Consider the following 15028-nt stretch of genomic DNA (forward strand, 5'->3'; position numbering starts at 1 on the left):
GTTTTTCTTGAGCTTGAATTCTCCACCATTCCGTTTTTTAGATCTTCGTTTTCTTATATTTTCTTTATTTCTGCTTGCATTCCTGATGGTTTTCTCTTATGCCATAGTTTTCTTTTAAGTTATTTTGTTTAGGTCATAAATATTTAATATTAGATTTTCATTGCTTAATGGCATTTTACAAATTATTTCTGTCTCAAGGCTTTTTGCTCTGACATCTGCTAATCATGATTCCTTGCTCTTTTATTTACTTAGACATGATCTTAGTCCAACTTTAGCAAATTAAAAATAAATTCTATATCTATTAAAAATCTAAAATGTAAAAAGTAAAACAATAAAATGTGGAGAAAATATAGGATAATGTGAGTTAGACTTTTTAAAACATTAACTGATAACTCAGATCCTATAAAAAAAAAGATTTCGTTAAATAAAAATTGTAAATTCCTGTGTGGTAGAAGACACCATGGACAAAATCAAGAGCTAAACTATAGACGTGAGGAAAATATTGACCACACATAGGAGAGAAAGGCTTCATATATAGAGAGTGCCTACAGTATTGATGAGGAAAAGATAATCACTCAATCAAAAAATGAGCAAAGGATATAAACAGGCAGTTTGCAGATGAGGACATTCAATTGATTGTTTTTGACTGGCTAGTAACCTGGGAAATGCAAATCAAGACCAGTTACTCTTAAAAAGTAAAAGGACTAGTTACTCATCTTTTTTGTGTGTGTGAGGAAGATTAGCCCTGAGCTAACATCTGTTGCCAGTCCTCCTCTTTTGCTTTTGCCCATCTTCCTCTACTTTATATGGGACGCTGCCACAGCATGGCTTGATAAGCGGTACATAGGGCCGCACCCGGGATCCGAACCTGCAAACCCCAGGCCTCTGAAGCCGAGCACATGAACTTAACCACTACGCCACCGGGCCGGCCCCCAGTTACTCTTTTTAACCCGTCAGATTGATAGAGTTGGGGTGATTGATACACACAATGGTTGGGAAGCTTGCTGGTGGGAATGTGAATTGTTATAACATTTTAGAGAAAGCTTTTGCCAAAGTGCAGTAAAATAAGAGACACGTATCTTTTGATGCCAGCAATCTCACTTATGGGAACTTCTGCTTCAGAAATAAAAGTAATGGTAAATAAAGATATATATATAAAGATCTTCATTGCAGTGTTATAGTGGCAAAAGTGGCAAAAGGGTGACTGCCTGTCATATAGAATAGTTGAGAAAATTATGGTGTGCCTGAACTAAGGAATATTATGTAGCTATTAAAAGGAATGATTTATATGTATATGTTTATATTCTATATGGAGGATGTCCATGATGCCTGTTTAGTGAAAAAAGCAGGTGACATAGTAATGTATGTATGCTGATTCCGTTTTTGTAATAATTTGATTATTAGAAAAAAACTCTTAGAGATTAGAAGAGGATGTGCACTTGGGGGATAAACTGAAGTGGGAGACAAATATATTGGTTTGGTTACTGTGTTGGTCCAAGAGAGAAGGCTGAACTGTGGCAAAGGAGATAGAGAGGAAGAGATAGATGAGACTATGAGAGAGATTTAGGAGGTAGAATCAATAAGGGCTGAGGGAGAGTCATCCTAGACTAGGATTCAGGTCTAGGAGACTAGGTAGTGAGTGATGCTATTTATTGATAAAGGGAAGAGAAGGAACAATTTTGGAGGGTAAAAATAGTTTAGGTTTAGAACACAGTGAGTTTTAAGTGCAAGTTGAGGTATCCAGGAGGCAGTTCAAGGTAGATACATCTAAATCTCAGAAAAGGGCGCTGAATTAAAGATCTAGCTTTAGGATATAGCATATAGGTGGGCTTGGAAGCCATGGATTTAGATAAGGGAGAGCAGAGAGAGAAAAAAGAAGAGGCTGCCTATTCCAGGTCCATATTGAGATTACCTTTCAGGACTGGCATTTTTCCCCCTCCTATTTCCTTAACTAAGACTTACACGTTGCTAGGCTTTTTGTTTGTTTGTTTCCTTAAAAACTCTGTTAGTCATAGATTATTTCCTATTTTCCAGACAAATCGGTTTCTCTTGTTATTATCAGGTTTATTAATAGTTTCTCTGTGACTAAGATAGCTGTGCAAGTATGCCTTCAGCATTGCTGATGCTGCACACTAACTACTTTGTTAGTTCCATTGTCATATTTCCCTTCAGTGTTTTCACTTCCTCTTTGGCATTACAGTTCTTTTTTTTTTTTTTTTTTGTGAGGAAGATCAGCTCTGAGCTAACATCTATTGCCAATCCTCCTCCTTTTTTTTTTTTCCCCCCAAAGCCGCAGTACATAGTTGTATGTCATAGTTGCACATTCTTCTAGTTGCTGTATGTGGGACGCGGCCTCAGCATGGCCGGAGAAGCAGTGCATCAGTGCACTCCCGGGATCTGAACCCAGGTCGCCAGTAGTGGAGCGGACGCCCTTAACCGCTAAGCCACGGGGCCGGCCCGGCATTACAGTTTTAAATACATTTCCTTTTGCATTTAGGAGAAACAGAATGAGCAAAGATAGGGTAATTGGTATCAATAGGTAATTATTTGGGTAGCATTTGGACTGGGGAAGATCAGCTTAGAGATTAGGTAGAGGCCAGTTGGTGGAGGATGTGGAATAGTAGAGTCTAGGTTTTATTCTGTAGCCAAGAGTGAGCATTTGAGGGAATTTTGAGGTGGGTGTTGATATAAACAAAGGTTTGTGCTTCAGGAAGATGACTCTGACAGCAATGTGAAAGATGGATTGAAAAGGCAAAGAGGTTGGAGGTGGACAGCAGGAAATCCAGATAGGAGACTGTTGGCAGTAGTTCAGTGAGAGATGATGAGAATCAAGGCAATGCTGGTGACAGTGGCAGTCCCCGGAAAGAACAGTCAATACTGCCTAATGATTGGATATGGGGGAAGGAGGAAATAGCCAAAAACTATGACTAAGAAAAATCACAATAAAACTCATAGAAATGGAGAAGTCTCGAGCAGTTTTTAGGGAACTGTAATCTCAATTTGAGGCATGTAGGTACTTAAACCTTATTGTGTAATTAAGCGAAGTCCAAGGAGAGAGGGGCTGTAGGGTTTGTGGGAAATTGAAGGGCTGCTGGAGGTTAGGGGAAATGGGAAAAAGTTGATCAAAGAGTGCAGACTTCCAGTTAGAAGATGTTAGTCGAATGTGAGAACCACTCTAGTTAGAAGATGAATAAGTTCTGGGAATCTAATGCACAGTGTTGTGATTATAGGTAACAATACCGTACTATATACTTGAAAGTTGCTGAGAGAGATCTTAAATGTTCTCACTCCAAAAAAGAAATGGTAATTGTGTGAGGTGATGGAGGTGTTAACTAATGCAGCAGTGGTAATTTTATGTGTATCAAATCAACACGTTGTATACCTTAAGTTACATAATGTTACATGTCAGTTATATCGCAATATTATTGGGGGGAGACATTGAAGGACTGATCTGATAGATGAAACTTTGATGATGAGTATCATCTCTGAGGGAGAGTGTACAGCAAGCAGAGCACAAGTAAGAGATTGAGTCTTAGGATATATCTGTATCTATATTTAGATATATCCTAGATATATTTAGATATGTATCTAGAGAAATGGATAGGAAGTCAAATAATTTTCATTAGTATTGAGAGAAAATACCTTTTTTAAGTTCTGAATATTAGTTGATGTATTATTTCTTTTGACTCCTCTCCAGACATACCTTAACTGGAACTATATCACTTTTCGTGAATGCCCCTAATCTTTGTCGAAAGAACTGGTTATTTCTTTATCATTTATTTTTAAGATACTAACACTGACTGTCTAGTTATCCTCAGATTCTAAGGCAGCACTGTCCAGTAGAAATATAATGCAAACCACATATGTAATTTAAAATTTTCTAGTAGCCACATTAAAAAAAGGTAAAAAGAAACAGGTAAAATTAATTTTAAGAATATATTTTGTTTAACCCAATATATCCAAAATGTTATCATTTAAACATGTAATCAATATAAAATTTTAATGATATTTTACGTTTCTTTTTTTGTTCTAAGTCTTTGAAATCTGGTGTGTATTTTATACTTGCAGGACATCCCAGTTCAGGCTAGCCACATTTCAAGTGCTTAATAGCTGCATGTGGTTAGTTTCTACCATATAGGACAGTGTAGTTTCTACAGTTTTAAAGACTAATGAGATGAGTTCTGCCTGGGGAGCTCTTCAGTTTGCTCCATAATAAATTCTGTGAGCATTCATTTTTTAAGAGAAAGACACAAATCCTATAAAAACAAGCAAAATGTCTTTGATTTTCAGCTTGTTTGAAGTATACAGGAATAAAGCAAGCTTAGAGAGTAGCATAATATTTCAGTATCTGAGCTCTGCCTGAGAAAAATCCCTCATCTTTGCCCGTAGAGTACCAGAAACCAGTGCTTTAGGCTTAAATTATGATTACATAATTCAGGCTTTTGCCATAATTCTCATATAATATTATAATCTTCCTGGCAAATATATATAAGCACCTTAACTAATATTTCTGAACCCTTTCAGATCTTCCCAATCACAATAAAACCTTCCAGATCACAATTCTTATGATGAGTATTAGTAACCCTTATTAAATGTACCCTCTGTTTGAACATGTCATTTTTTAACATGATGCCAAAAACTTCATGGTAAATTTCCAAAAGCATTAACTTAAAACAAATATAAATCAAGAAATAGAAAAGTTTAAATGAGTTATATAGACATCTCATTACCAAGAATTAATGAAAGACAGAAGAGTTACTATAATTTACATTTTAATTATATTTTATAACATACTACATATTACTATGGTTTTCAAAATTAATTGAAGATTAATAAAACATTAAATATGAGAAATTGCCTTATAAAGTAGAACAGATATTTGTGTGAATTGCCTATGTGTATTCTTTAATACATAAATAATACTTAAGTAAAATACCTAATTATTTATGTACTTTTATTTTGATTAATTGTTAAATTAATTGTTTTAATTTTGAATAATTATAAAATTTATTTTGTTTTAATTAACTGTTCTTTTATTTAATGCATAAGAAAAAAGTTTTTGTAAATCAGTGAGCTAATTTAAAAAATAGATTAATTTTGAAAATCATTGCAAGGAACATATTAATAATATTTATTGGTTATGAATCAAGACTGAATATTTGTATCCTAATGCTGTGCTATATATTGTTGAAAATTGTAGTAAGTCAGAAAGAAAAGTACTTATCCAATTTTGATTGTCAGATGTAATTTAGCATTGGACTAGTTAGGGATTTTCTTATGGGTTTTTTGTTTTCATCTTGTTTACTTGGAATTTAAGTAGAATAGGAAAAAACAAATCAGATAATACTTTCAAAAATATTTTCCAGATATGTTTGTATACTTAAATATATTAACCTTTTTATAATACTCATATTCTCAAAAGTTTAAAAATATATTACAGTTTAAATGTACCATATAGGTTAGGTATTAAAGAAAATTGGATTTTTACTTAGAGTTTAACAAGTACATATATATGCTTTTTTTGTTTTTTGTTTTTTTTTCTTTTGCTGAAGAAGGTTAGCCCTGAGCTAACATCTGTTGCCAATCTTCCTCATTTTTTTCTTGAGGAAGATTAGTCCTGAGCTAACATCTGTGCCAGTCTTCCTCTACTTTATATGTGGGTCACCGCCACAGTGTGGCTAATGAGTGGTGTAGGTCTGAGCCCGGGATCCAAACCCACAAACCCAAGCTGCAGAAGCAGAACGCCCCAAACTTAACCACTACGGCACGGGGCTGGCCCCTATGCATATGCTTTTTATGTAGTTTAGCAGGTTTTCAAATTGGATATTTCCCCAGCCATCTTGGACCTTTTGAGTAGTCTATTATTTATTTTGAGAATTCTACCATTCTATTTCTGTTGATTAATATTCATTTTTTATTATTTTTTTTTTGCAGAGATAAAAGAAGCAGTGTTTGATGACTGTAAGAAAGAAGATGAATGGAAGGTAGAATTTTCATATTTTGCCCTTATATTAAGGACTTCAATATAATTCTGTCCTTATTTACTTCTGTAAGAGTATAGGATCTGGAACCATACTGCTTACATTCCAAGCCTAGGTTCACCACTTAATAGCTGTGGCTTCTTGGGCAAATTACTTGACCTGTCTGTACCTCTGTTTCCTTGTCTATAAAATGAGGATGATAGTACCTCATAGGGTGGTTTTAAGTATTAGGTGAATTAATCTGTGTAAAATGCTTAGAACAGTGCCTGGAACAATTATTATTATTCCACAAGTGGCATTTTATAATTTTAAGAAAATTTGATGTTAAACGTAAGATACATTTAAAACGAACATGTTCTCTGCTTCAAAATAGAAATATTTCTATTTGTTTACTTATATAACACTATATACATACATTGAGAAAATAAATCTCTAGGTCATGTAAGTTAAAAGATGAATTGAGATAATTTTGCTTACTGTCCTGATATTTTAATTTTATGTTATAAAAAGTTTGTAAGTTTGAGTAGGTATAACAGATGAAATTCTGTCTTTTGTGAATTCTTGGCAATCAAATGCTTATATTATTTCTTAATTTATATTTATTTTAAGATAATGCTTTTGGATGACTTTACCACTAAGCTTTTGGCATCGTGTTGCAAAATGGCAGATCTTCTAGCAGAGGGTATAACTGGTAAGTGTTCCAATACTCATCATGAATGCTTTTTTTATTGTGATCAGGAAAGTTTGAAATACTAATAAATTTTAATTAGTAGTTGTGTTTCTGAGGGGGTTATGTTTTATTTTTTGATAACTCTAGCCATAATAATTACACTGGATATTCTTCTTTTTTCTGTGAATCTTCTGAATAACTTCTGTAAGTCAAGTTTTTTTTTCCTCAGCAGAGACATAGAATTAAGTTCCCCTAACCAAGACTAAGTCAGTTGCCTTGTTGAGTTTGTTCTCTAAATTTTTTACTCTTACATATTTGTTACAGTTTTGTATGTTGCTGCACTAGGTTTATCAGTGTTTTGATTAATGTTTGTGGTTTTCATATATTGCTTTTAATGGATAGTAAGATTTATGTCATAAAATCAACTTTTGTTCAGATTTACAAGTGTATAATACTGTTTCTCTGTATTACCTAGAAATGAGGCAATTAATTATGTTTAAATCAGCTTTATTATGAGATTATGAAAAACATGCTGCCACAAGTTATCTTCCACTAGGCAGGATTGTGTCAATGAGATTTTAATTCTCTTACCTTTTGGGGAAAATACCACTATCTTATAACATTCATAATTATATTATCCTTAATTCATCATCCTTTAACTCATTGATTTAAATTTGGTCTTCATAATAACCCTTTAAAAACAAATATTAAATACTTCTATTTGTAATGAGGAAACAGACTCAAAGTCAAATATAATTCTTTTATATTTTGTATCTTAAAGTAGTATATGCACCCTCCATCACTCCTAACTTGTGAGTTTCAACAGTACACCCGCTATTTTCAAGAAAGCCTGAGCAATGTGTGCAATGGGAGAATTATCTAAAAATTTTTCTAATATTTTTTGATATTTATCTATAAAATAATCTTTTATTGTTGATTACATATTCAGTTTGTGGTCTTTATGACCTTCAGTGGAAAAAGCTCGAAACTAGAAATTAGAAAATTAAATTATACTATTGTATAAGGGTACTATTGATTAAGCCACTTAAGTTTTTTAAGTTTCCAGAGGTCATTGTGATGTGGATCTAGAGGGAGAACCATTTGGTAGTATGTGTGAAAGCACTATGAAACCACAGAACCATTTTGCACTGTAAGGAGGTTTTATTCAATTTTTGTAGACCATTGTTTCTTACTGTGTATTCAGTATTGATAGATATTCTTCAAGGAAAGGATTCTGTGGCCAAGTAAGTTTGGGAAGCAAAATTAAACAGCTAACCAGGTTTCTTTAGGACTTTTCAGCGTTTTTTATATGCCAGCGTGTATGTGGATCTCTTGGGTACTGGTATAGTATTCAGTTTTCTAAGCTTATTTGACCACAGAAAGCTTTTTTTGAGAAGCACTTCATAGGACTATGTATCGTGAAGCACATTGCTGTGGACTGTTCTCAGTATCCTCCATAGTCACCTAGGTTTGCTGTGGTTTAATCATAATCATATCTGCTAACTTGAACTTGTCATAATCCTTTTGATTTCCACATGAGCTCTCCTGAGAATCCCCCTGTTAGACTTGGCATTGGCAGCTTCAGTGATAAGACTTTCTGTCGATTCAAGTCATTTATGAAAATATTCAGGAATGTCTTGGAACTTTTAAAAAATAGGTGAGAAAAAGGTATACGTATGATACTACTTGGATGGAGAATAAAGTCAAATAAAAACATTTAAAAAAATAGACTGAGAGTTAGATTATTCCTTTGTCGCTATGATAGGAATAATCATAAAAACCTTTCTTTTTCTTTAATCATTTAGTAGATATCCACTTTTCAGTGAATTGAAGAAGTGGCACTTTCTGTTATTGGTAACCAGACATTTCAGAATATTTTCAAAGTCTGTGTTCTAAATCATATCACAATATTTTCACGACATTTTAATATGTACATTATTCGCCGAACATAATAGTATAAATAGCATAAGGTGACTGTAAGACACTTCATTTTGAGTATTAAGCAATAAAGATAAATTAAAACAGATTTAACGTTAATCTTTTAAGGGTGAAATTACAGTTATTGGGAATGAAGATAAAAATAAAATTAAATATTTCCTTGGAAATCTTACTTGATATCTAATAGAAGCTATGATAAACCTATACTTTACTAATATAAAGTTAGGAATGCGAAAGTGAATCACCATATTGAAAAGAGAAATCCGACAGTAACCTCCCTTGCATATCAGATTAATATTTTCATTCTTTCTAGGCCCTTTGCCAACATGAGTCTTGAAAGATGGTTCTCTTGATTTGTAAAATGATACTTTAGGTTTTCTTAAAATATAGCTTTAATAGTTAATTTGACAATTTAGAGTTGACTAGTTTTAAATTCACTTTGTTTTATATTAGGTAATTTTATAAACTTCTTAATTTCAATAATAAAGATGTAATTGAGTAAATTATGGTAATATTTTATTGTTGAAAAAATACTTTATAAATATTAATGTGTGGTTTTAAAAGAATAAGAGTTAATTGGCAATTTATTTAAAGAATATTATAGTTGTTAAAAACTTGGGCTCTGGAGTTGGACAGATCTGGGTTGGAATCCTGCCTGTTCTACTTTCTAGCTATGTAACTTGGACAAGTTACTTAACTTCTTTAAGCCTCAGTTTCCTCATTTGTAAAGTACTTACCTTATAGGGTTATTATGAGGTTTAACAGATAATTCATGTAAAGTATTTAGCCTGGTATCTGGTATCATATTTGCTATTATAGTAAAATATTTTTAAAAAGAAATACATATTTTAATTTTTAATGCATTTTCTTGGTTTCTTCATGGCATGTTGATTGCTTGTGCAGGTAGACCTAACTATGAAGTAACTGCTTATCTTTTTTTCTCATAATGAGCACTTAGCCCAGAGGTTAGCCTTAGGGAAGACACATTTTCAGGATTTCTTAGTTTCTCAAATGAAGACAAAGAAAACGTTAAACACAGAATATGTAAATGTGTTTCCCTATCATTATAAATAAGAAGTACAGTAAAGTTTATTTAGAAATTGTTTCAAGTGTATAAATATTTGGTTATATAAAATGACTTTTTTTTCTGTTAGTTGTGGAGAATATTTATAAGAATCGAGAACCTGTCAGACAAATGAAAGCTCTTTATTTTATCTCTCCAACATCAAAGGTGAGTATTTTGAATCTTTAAAAAGTACGTTCTTCAATATTCTCACTATTGACATGATTTTCTCATGGAAAATTTAAAGTAATAAAATATCCTTTATTAGAAAAATAAGTGCCATTAACTAGTTTGCTTAGGAAAGTTTTTCTGTGTTAGAAGATTGTTTCACTGTGAAACTTCTAGAAGAAAACATAGGCAGTACGCTCTTCGACATCGGTCTTAGCAACATCTTCTCAAACGCCACGTCTGACCGGGCAAGAGAAACAATAGAACAAATAAACAAATGGGACTACATCAAACTAAAAAGCTTCTGCACAGCAAAGGAAACCATCAACAAAACGAAAAGACAACCTAACAATTGGGAGAAGATATTTGCAAACCATACTTCTGATAAGGGCTTAATCTCCAAAATATATAAAGAACTCATGCATCTTACCAACAAAAAAACTACCAACCCCATTAAAAAATGGGCAAAGGACCTGAACAGACATTTCTCCAAAGAAGATATACAGATGGCCAACAGACACATGAAAAGATGTTCAAAATCATTAACTATCAGGGAAATGCAAATCAAAACTACAATGAGATATCACCTGACGCCCGTCAGAATGGCTATAATTAACAAGACAGGAAACAACATGTGTTGGAGAGGATGTGGAGAGAAGGGAACTCTCATACACTGCTGGTGGGAGTGCAAACTGGTGCAGCCACTATGGAAAACAGTATGGAGATTCCTCAAAAAATCAAGGATAGAACTACCATATGATCCAGCCATCCCACTGCTGGGTATTTATCCAAAGAACTTGAAAACACCAATTTGTAAAGGTACATGCACCCATGTGTTCATTGCAGCGTTATTCACAATAGCCAAGACTCGGAAGCAACCTAAGTGCCCATCAAGGGACGAATGGATAAAGAAGCTGTGGTATATATACACAATGAAATACTACTCAGCCATAAGAAACGATGAAATCCAGCCATTTGTGACATCATGGATGGACATTGAGGATATAATGCAAAGTGAAATAAGTCAGAGAGAGAAGGTCAAATACCGCATGATTTCCTTCATTAAGTAGTAGATAATAACAACAATAAACAAACACATAGGGACAGAGATTGGATTGGTGGTTACCAGAGGGGAAGGGGGGAGGGAGGAGGGTGAAAGGGATAATTCAGTACATGTGTGTGGTGATGGGTTGTAATTAGTATTTTGGTGGTGAACATGATGGAATCTATGCAGAAATAGAAGTACAATGATGTACACCTGAAATTTTTACAATGTTATAAACCAATGTTACTGCAATAAACAAAAAATTAAAAAAAAAAAAATAAGAAAGAAATATGAGTACCCATCTCTCTCACTGTGTTACTTCACCATCCCTCTATAACCAAGTATTGTCTATGTTGATAACATTTATTAAAATTTCTTTTTGGAAGAAAAAAAAAAAAAAAGATTGTTTCATTTGCATTCTTTTCGAAGAGAATATATAAGTGAAAGAATTCCTTTCTCCCCCATATATGAAAGCAAAATTTAAGTGTATAAAATGGTAGAATTTCTTTGAATAATTTGTTACTCATGCAGTTCCTATTCAATCATAATTTTTGGGAGGATGGAAATATAAAAGAAATAGTCTTGGATTAATCCTTTGTTTATCTTAGTGACTTCCCTATAGCATACATATATGTATGTGTATACACGTGTGTGTATATATGCATGTATGTATACTTATTTTTTATGTCAAAGGAATTTCTTTAGTTTATAATCTATCCATGATTTAACTCAAAGCCAAACTTTTAGAGCCGGATAAAGTATCAGATTTCTTTATTCTGTACAGTATCTAAGAATGCATTTTCCAACACATCCTAGGTCTTATTCTCACCTAGAATGTTAATTTGGCAATTCCAGTTTCATTTCTTCTAACTCTAGCAGACAGTAGGAAAAAAACCTAGATATGCACTATTTATTCTCTACATATTGGCTACTGATGGGATTTAATGACATTTTATATCTTATCTGTGATATAATTCTATAAGATAAAATTCACGATTGGAAAAAATGCACATTAAAAGCACCATTTTTCACATAGTAAATTGGCAGAGGGATTTAAAAATTATGTGTGTATATTTATATATAGATAGCTAGAGATACATATATACATATGGATGTGTATACATGTATATTCTATATACATATAAATCTCATATTCTAGCTATTAATGGGTAATGGAGCAGAAACTACTATCTACTGCTAGTGAGGGCATAGATTGATACAGCCTTTTTGGAAAATAATTTGCCATTCTTTATCAAGAACCTTAAAACGTTCTATAGCTTGGGCCAGCCCCGTGGCTTAGCAGTTAAGTGCACGCGCTCCGCTACTGGCGGCCCGGGTTTGGATCCCGGGCGTGTACCGACGCACCACTTCTCCGGCCATGCTGAGGCCGCGTCCCACATACAGCAACTAGAAGGATGTGCAACTATGACATACAACTATCTACGGGGGCTTTGGGGGAGGAAAAAAAAACGAGGAAGATTGGCAATAGATGTTAGCTCAGAGCCGGTCTTCCTCAGCAAAAAAAGGGGAGGATTAGCACGGATGTTAGCTCAGGGCTGATCTTCCTCACACACAAAAAAAAATGTTCTGTATCTTGCAGTTTATTGTAAAGAATAATCAAATGGTCAAATTAAATTCCTAGCAATAAATAAATCCAATTAAATTCTTAGCATTAACAAATAATGGTATGAAGGACCATGTGGCCATTGAAAATGATGTTTCTAAGAAATTTTAATGGTCTAAGTGAATGTTCACTTTTAATGTTAAGTGACAAAAGCAGAATACAAAATTGTATATTCAATAAAGGAGCAAAGGATTCAGAGAAATTTGGATTGATAGCCTAGAAGATCAAAATGGAATATCTCAAAGCAAAAACACAAAGTCAGGGAAATAATGGGGGAGAAAGATAAGAGACTTGCAGGGTAGATTCATGAGATCTAACAGAAATTTAGTTCTAGGAGTTCCAGAAAGAGAAAAAAGGACAGATGGAGGAGAAATAATTAAATTATTTGTTCTTCATTTTTGCTTCCAGACCATTGTATCTTTAAAACTACTAGTATTGAGGCATATACTACCAGACTACGTTACCGGCTATTCCTCGTTGCAGTCACCTACCAACCTGTGGGTCTTTCATTCTAATCCCTTGACAATTTTAGCTCCTAGCTCACTGTCACTCTCTTAAACATTTCTCCACTGATGGTCTTGGTGGTTTCATTATCCATGTAGATAAGACTTCCAAATTCGTTAACTTCTCAGATCCTTGATCTCTTATCTGTCAGTGGTCTTGTCTTTTGTGTTACTTCAGCTTCTCAGTCACTTGATCATTCATTCCTAGATCTCCTCATCGCCAGAACAGCACTCTGTTCATACAGATTATGTATGTATGAACTTTACTGCTTATTACATTTCTAGTTATCACTGGCTAGACAACATAATATCTTAAAACTCAGTTTATAAATTAAACATTTAGACAGTTAAGGTTTTATTTTATCATAGAAATAAAATAATCTTAGTTATTTCAGAGGCTAGCATGTTTAAATTAGTATTTGATGAAACGTACATTGACATCTAACCTCTTTTCAGTCTGTAGACTGTTTTCTACGTGATTTTGCAAGTAAATCGGAGAACAGATATAAAGCAGCATATTTGTACTTCACTGACTGTAAGTAGCTTTGTAAAAGTTGTTGCTTCATTGTTTAAAATCCTGTAAATTATAAAATATTTCTTATAATACTATTCCAGTACCAGTGACTTTCTGTTTATTGTTTGTTCTAATTAGGTTAAAAAGAATCTAAAAATACAAGATTATAGCTATCCTAATTCATGTTAAAGTGATAAAAAGTTAAAAGAAATCATTCCAAACTAGTTTCAAAAGCCAGTCATTTTCGCTGGTATACAGGGGTCGGGGGTTGGTGGAGAGGGTATCCCTCAAGTTCTGTGCTGATAACAGGAAGAATTCTTTTTTAAATCAGAGTTTCAATTGGGGATTTGATTATATAATAAAAAGTAAGACCCTTGGGAGGGCACTGAAGAAACTGCCGTCTGTTTGGCAAATATTAAGGGAGAAAATCGATCACATTTCTCTTACTATGCCATATGTTCAAATAGAAAGCAGCCAAACTAAAGAATCACAGAGAAGTCCAGAGACACATATAATTCTGTTTTATGTTGTATCTTATGTAATTATGTTGTGAAATAAAAATGCCGTTTATCTAAGTTAAGTCTTGGTCTCTGCTATTAGAGATTCATCATTTTGAGTAGTATATTATTTTTCCTGTAAATTATTTTCTCATGCCTAGTAGTAGTTTGCAATTTTTAAAATGTCATACCCTAAGTATTTGTCACTTAAATAACCTTATTATACAGCAGTTCATTTTTATGGAATTGATAAAATTTAATGAATGTGAAGCCTCTTTTAACTTAAGGAATCTTGAGGCTAAAGAACATCACGTTAAAAGACACTAGGAGCCAACGGTTGATGTTCGAACTTAGATTTAATGGAACTATAAACAGGCAAAGGGGAAAAAAAAGTGCTCTGAGGTCCAGAACTGACTAGTTTAGAGTCTTAGAATTTACTAGCATTAGAGAAGTTCCTCTGATTCAAGAAAAAATTAACAATTTGTGTGATATGGTTGCGCTTAGTGGCAGATTTAGAAAAGTAGTGTAAATTCCTGAGAAGTTTTGCAAGTCCTACAAAAGTTTATTAAGTCATGAGTTTGGACCTGATTTTCCTGCCTAACAATTTTAGTTTGCTGTATTAGTAGCGCTCTAAGGAAGTATATCTTAGGGGTGGGCCCCGTGGTATAGTGGTTAAGTGTGCGCGCTGCGCTGTTGGCAGCCTGGGTTCGGATCCCGGGTGTGCTCCGATGCACCGCTTGTCAGGCCATGCTATGGCGGCGTCCCATATAAAGTGAAGGAAGATGGGGACGGATGTTAGCTGGGGGCCAGTCTTCCTCAGCAAAAAAAGAGGAGGATTGGCATGAATGTTAGCTCAGGGCTGATCCTCCTCACAAAACTAAAAAAACAATGGAAGTATATCTTAGGTTATGGTGGATATGAATGGGGAAATGGAATTTCTATTAGAACCCTCTTGACTAGAATACATCTGCTCTGTAAAGTGAAGAATAATATTTACATGTTATCTCTGCCCTCATAGTAAATTA

General features: G+C 33.7%; 1 protein-coding gene across 1 annotated transcript in view; it reads left to right on the plus strand.

The window, feature by feature from the left end:
- Positions 1-15028, plus strand: part of STXBP3 (syntaxin binding protein 3) — a 56943-nt gene that overhangs the window by 6606 nt on the left and 35309 nt on the right. Inside the window, exons 2-5 of the mRNA XM_058538670.1 lie at positions 5935-5984; positions 6591-6672; positions 9744-9820; positions 13449-13527. Of these exons, the coding sequence (XP_058394653.1) occupies positions 5935-5984; positions 6591-6672; positions 9744-9820; positions 13449-13527 (288 nt within the window). The remainder of the gene's footprint in view (positions 1-5934; positions 5985-6590; positions 6673-9743; positions 9821-13448; positions 13528-15028) is intronic.

The sequence above is a fragment of the Diceros bicornis genome, chromosome 4, assembly GCF_020826845.1.
Source record: "Diceros bicornis minor isolate mBicDic1 chromosome 4, mDicBic1.mat.cur, whole genome shotgun sequence".
Lineage (NCBI taxonomy): Eukaryota > Metazoa > Chordata > Mammalia > Perissodactyla > Rhinocerotidae > Diceros > Diceros bicornis.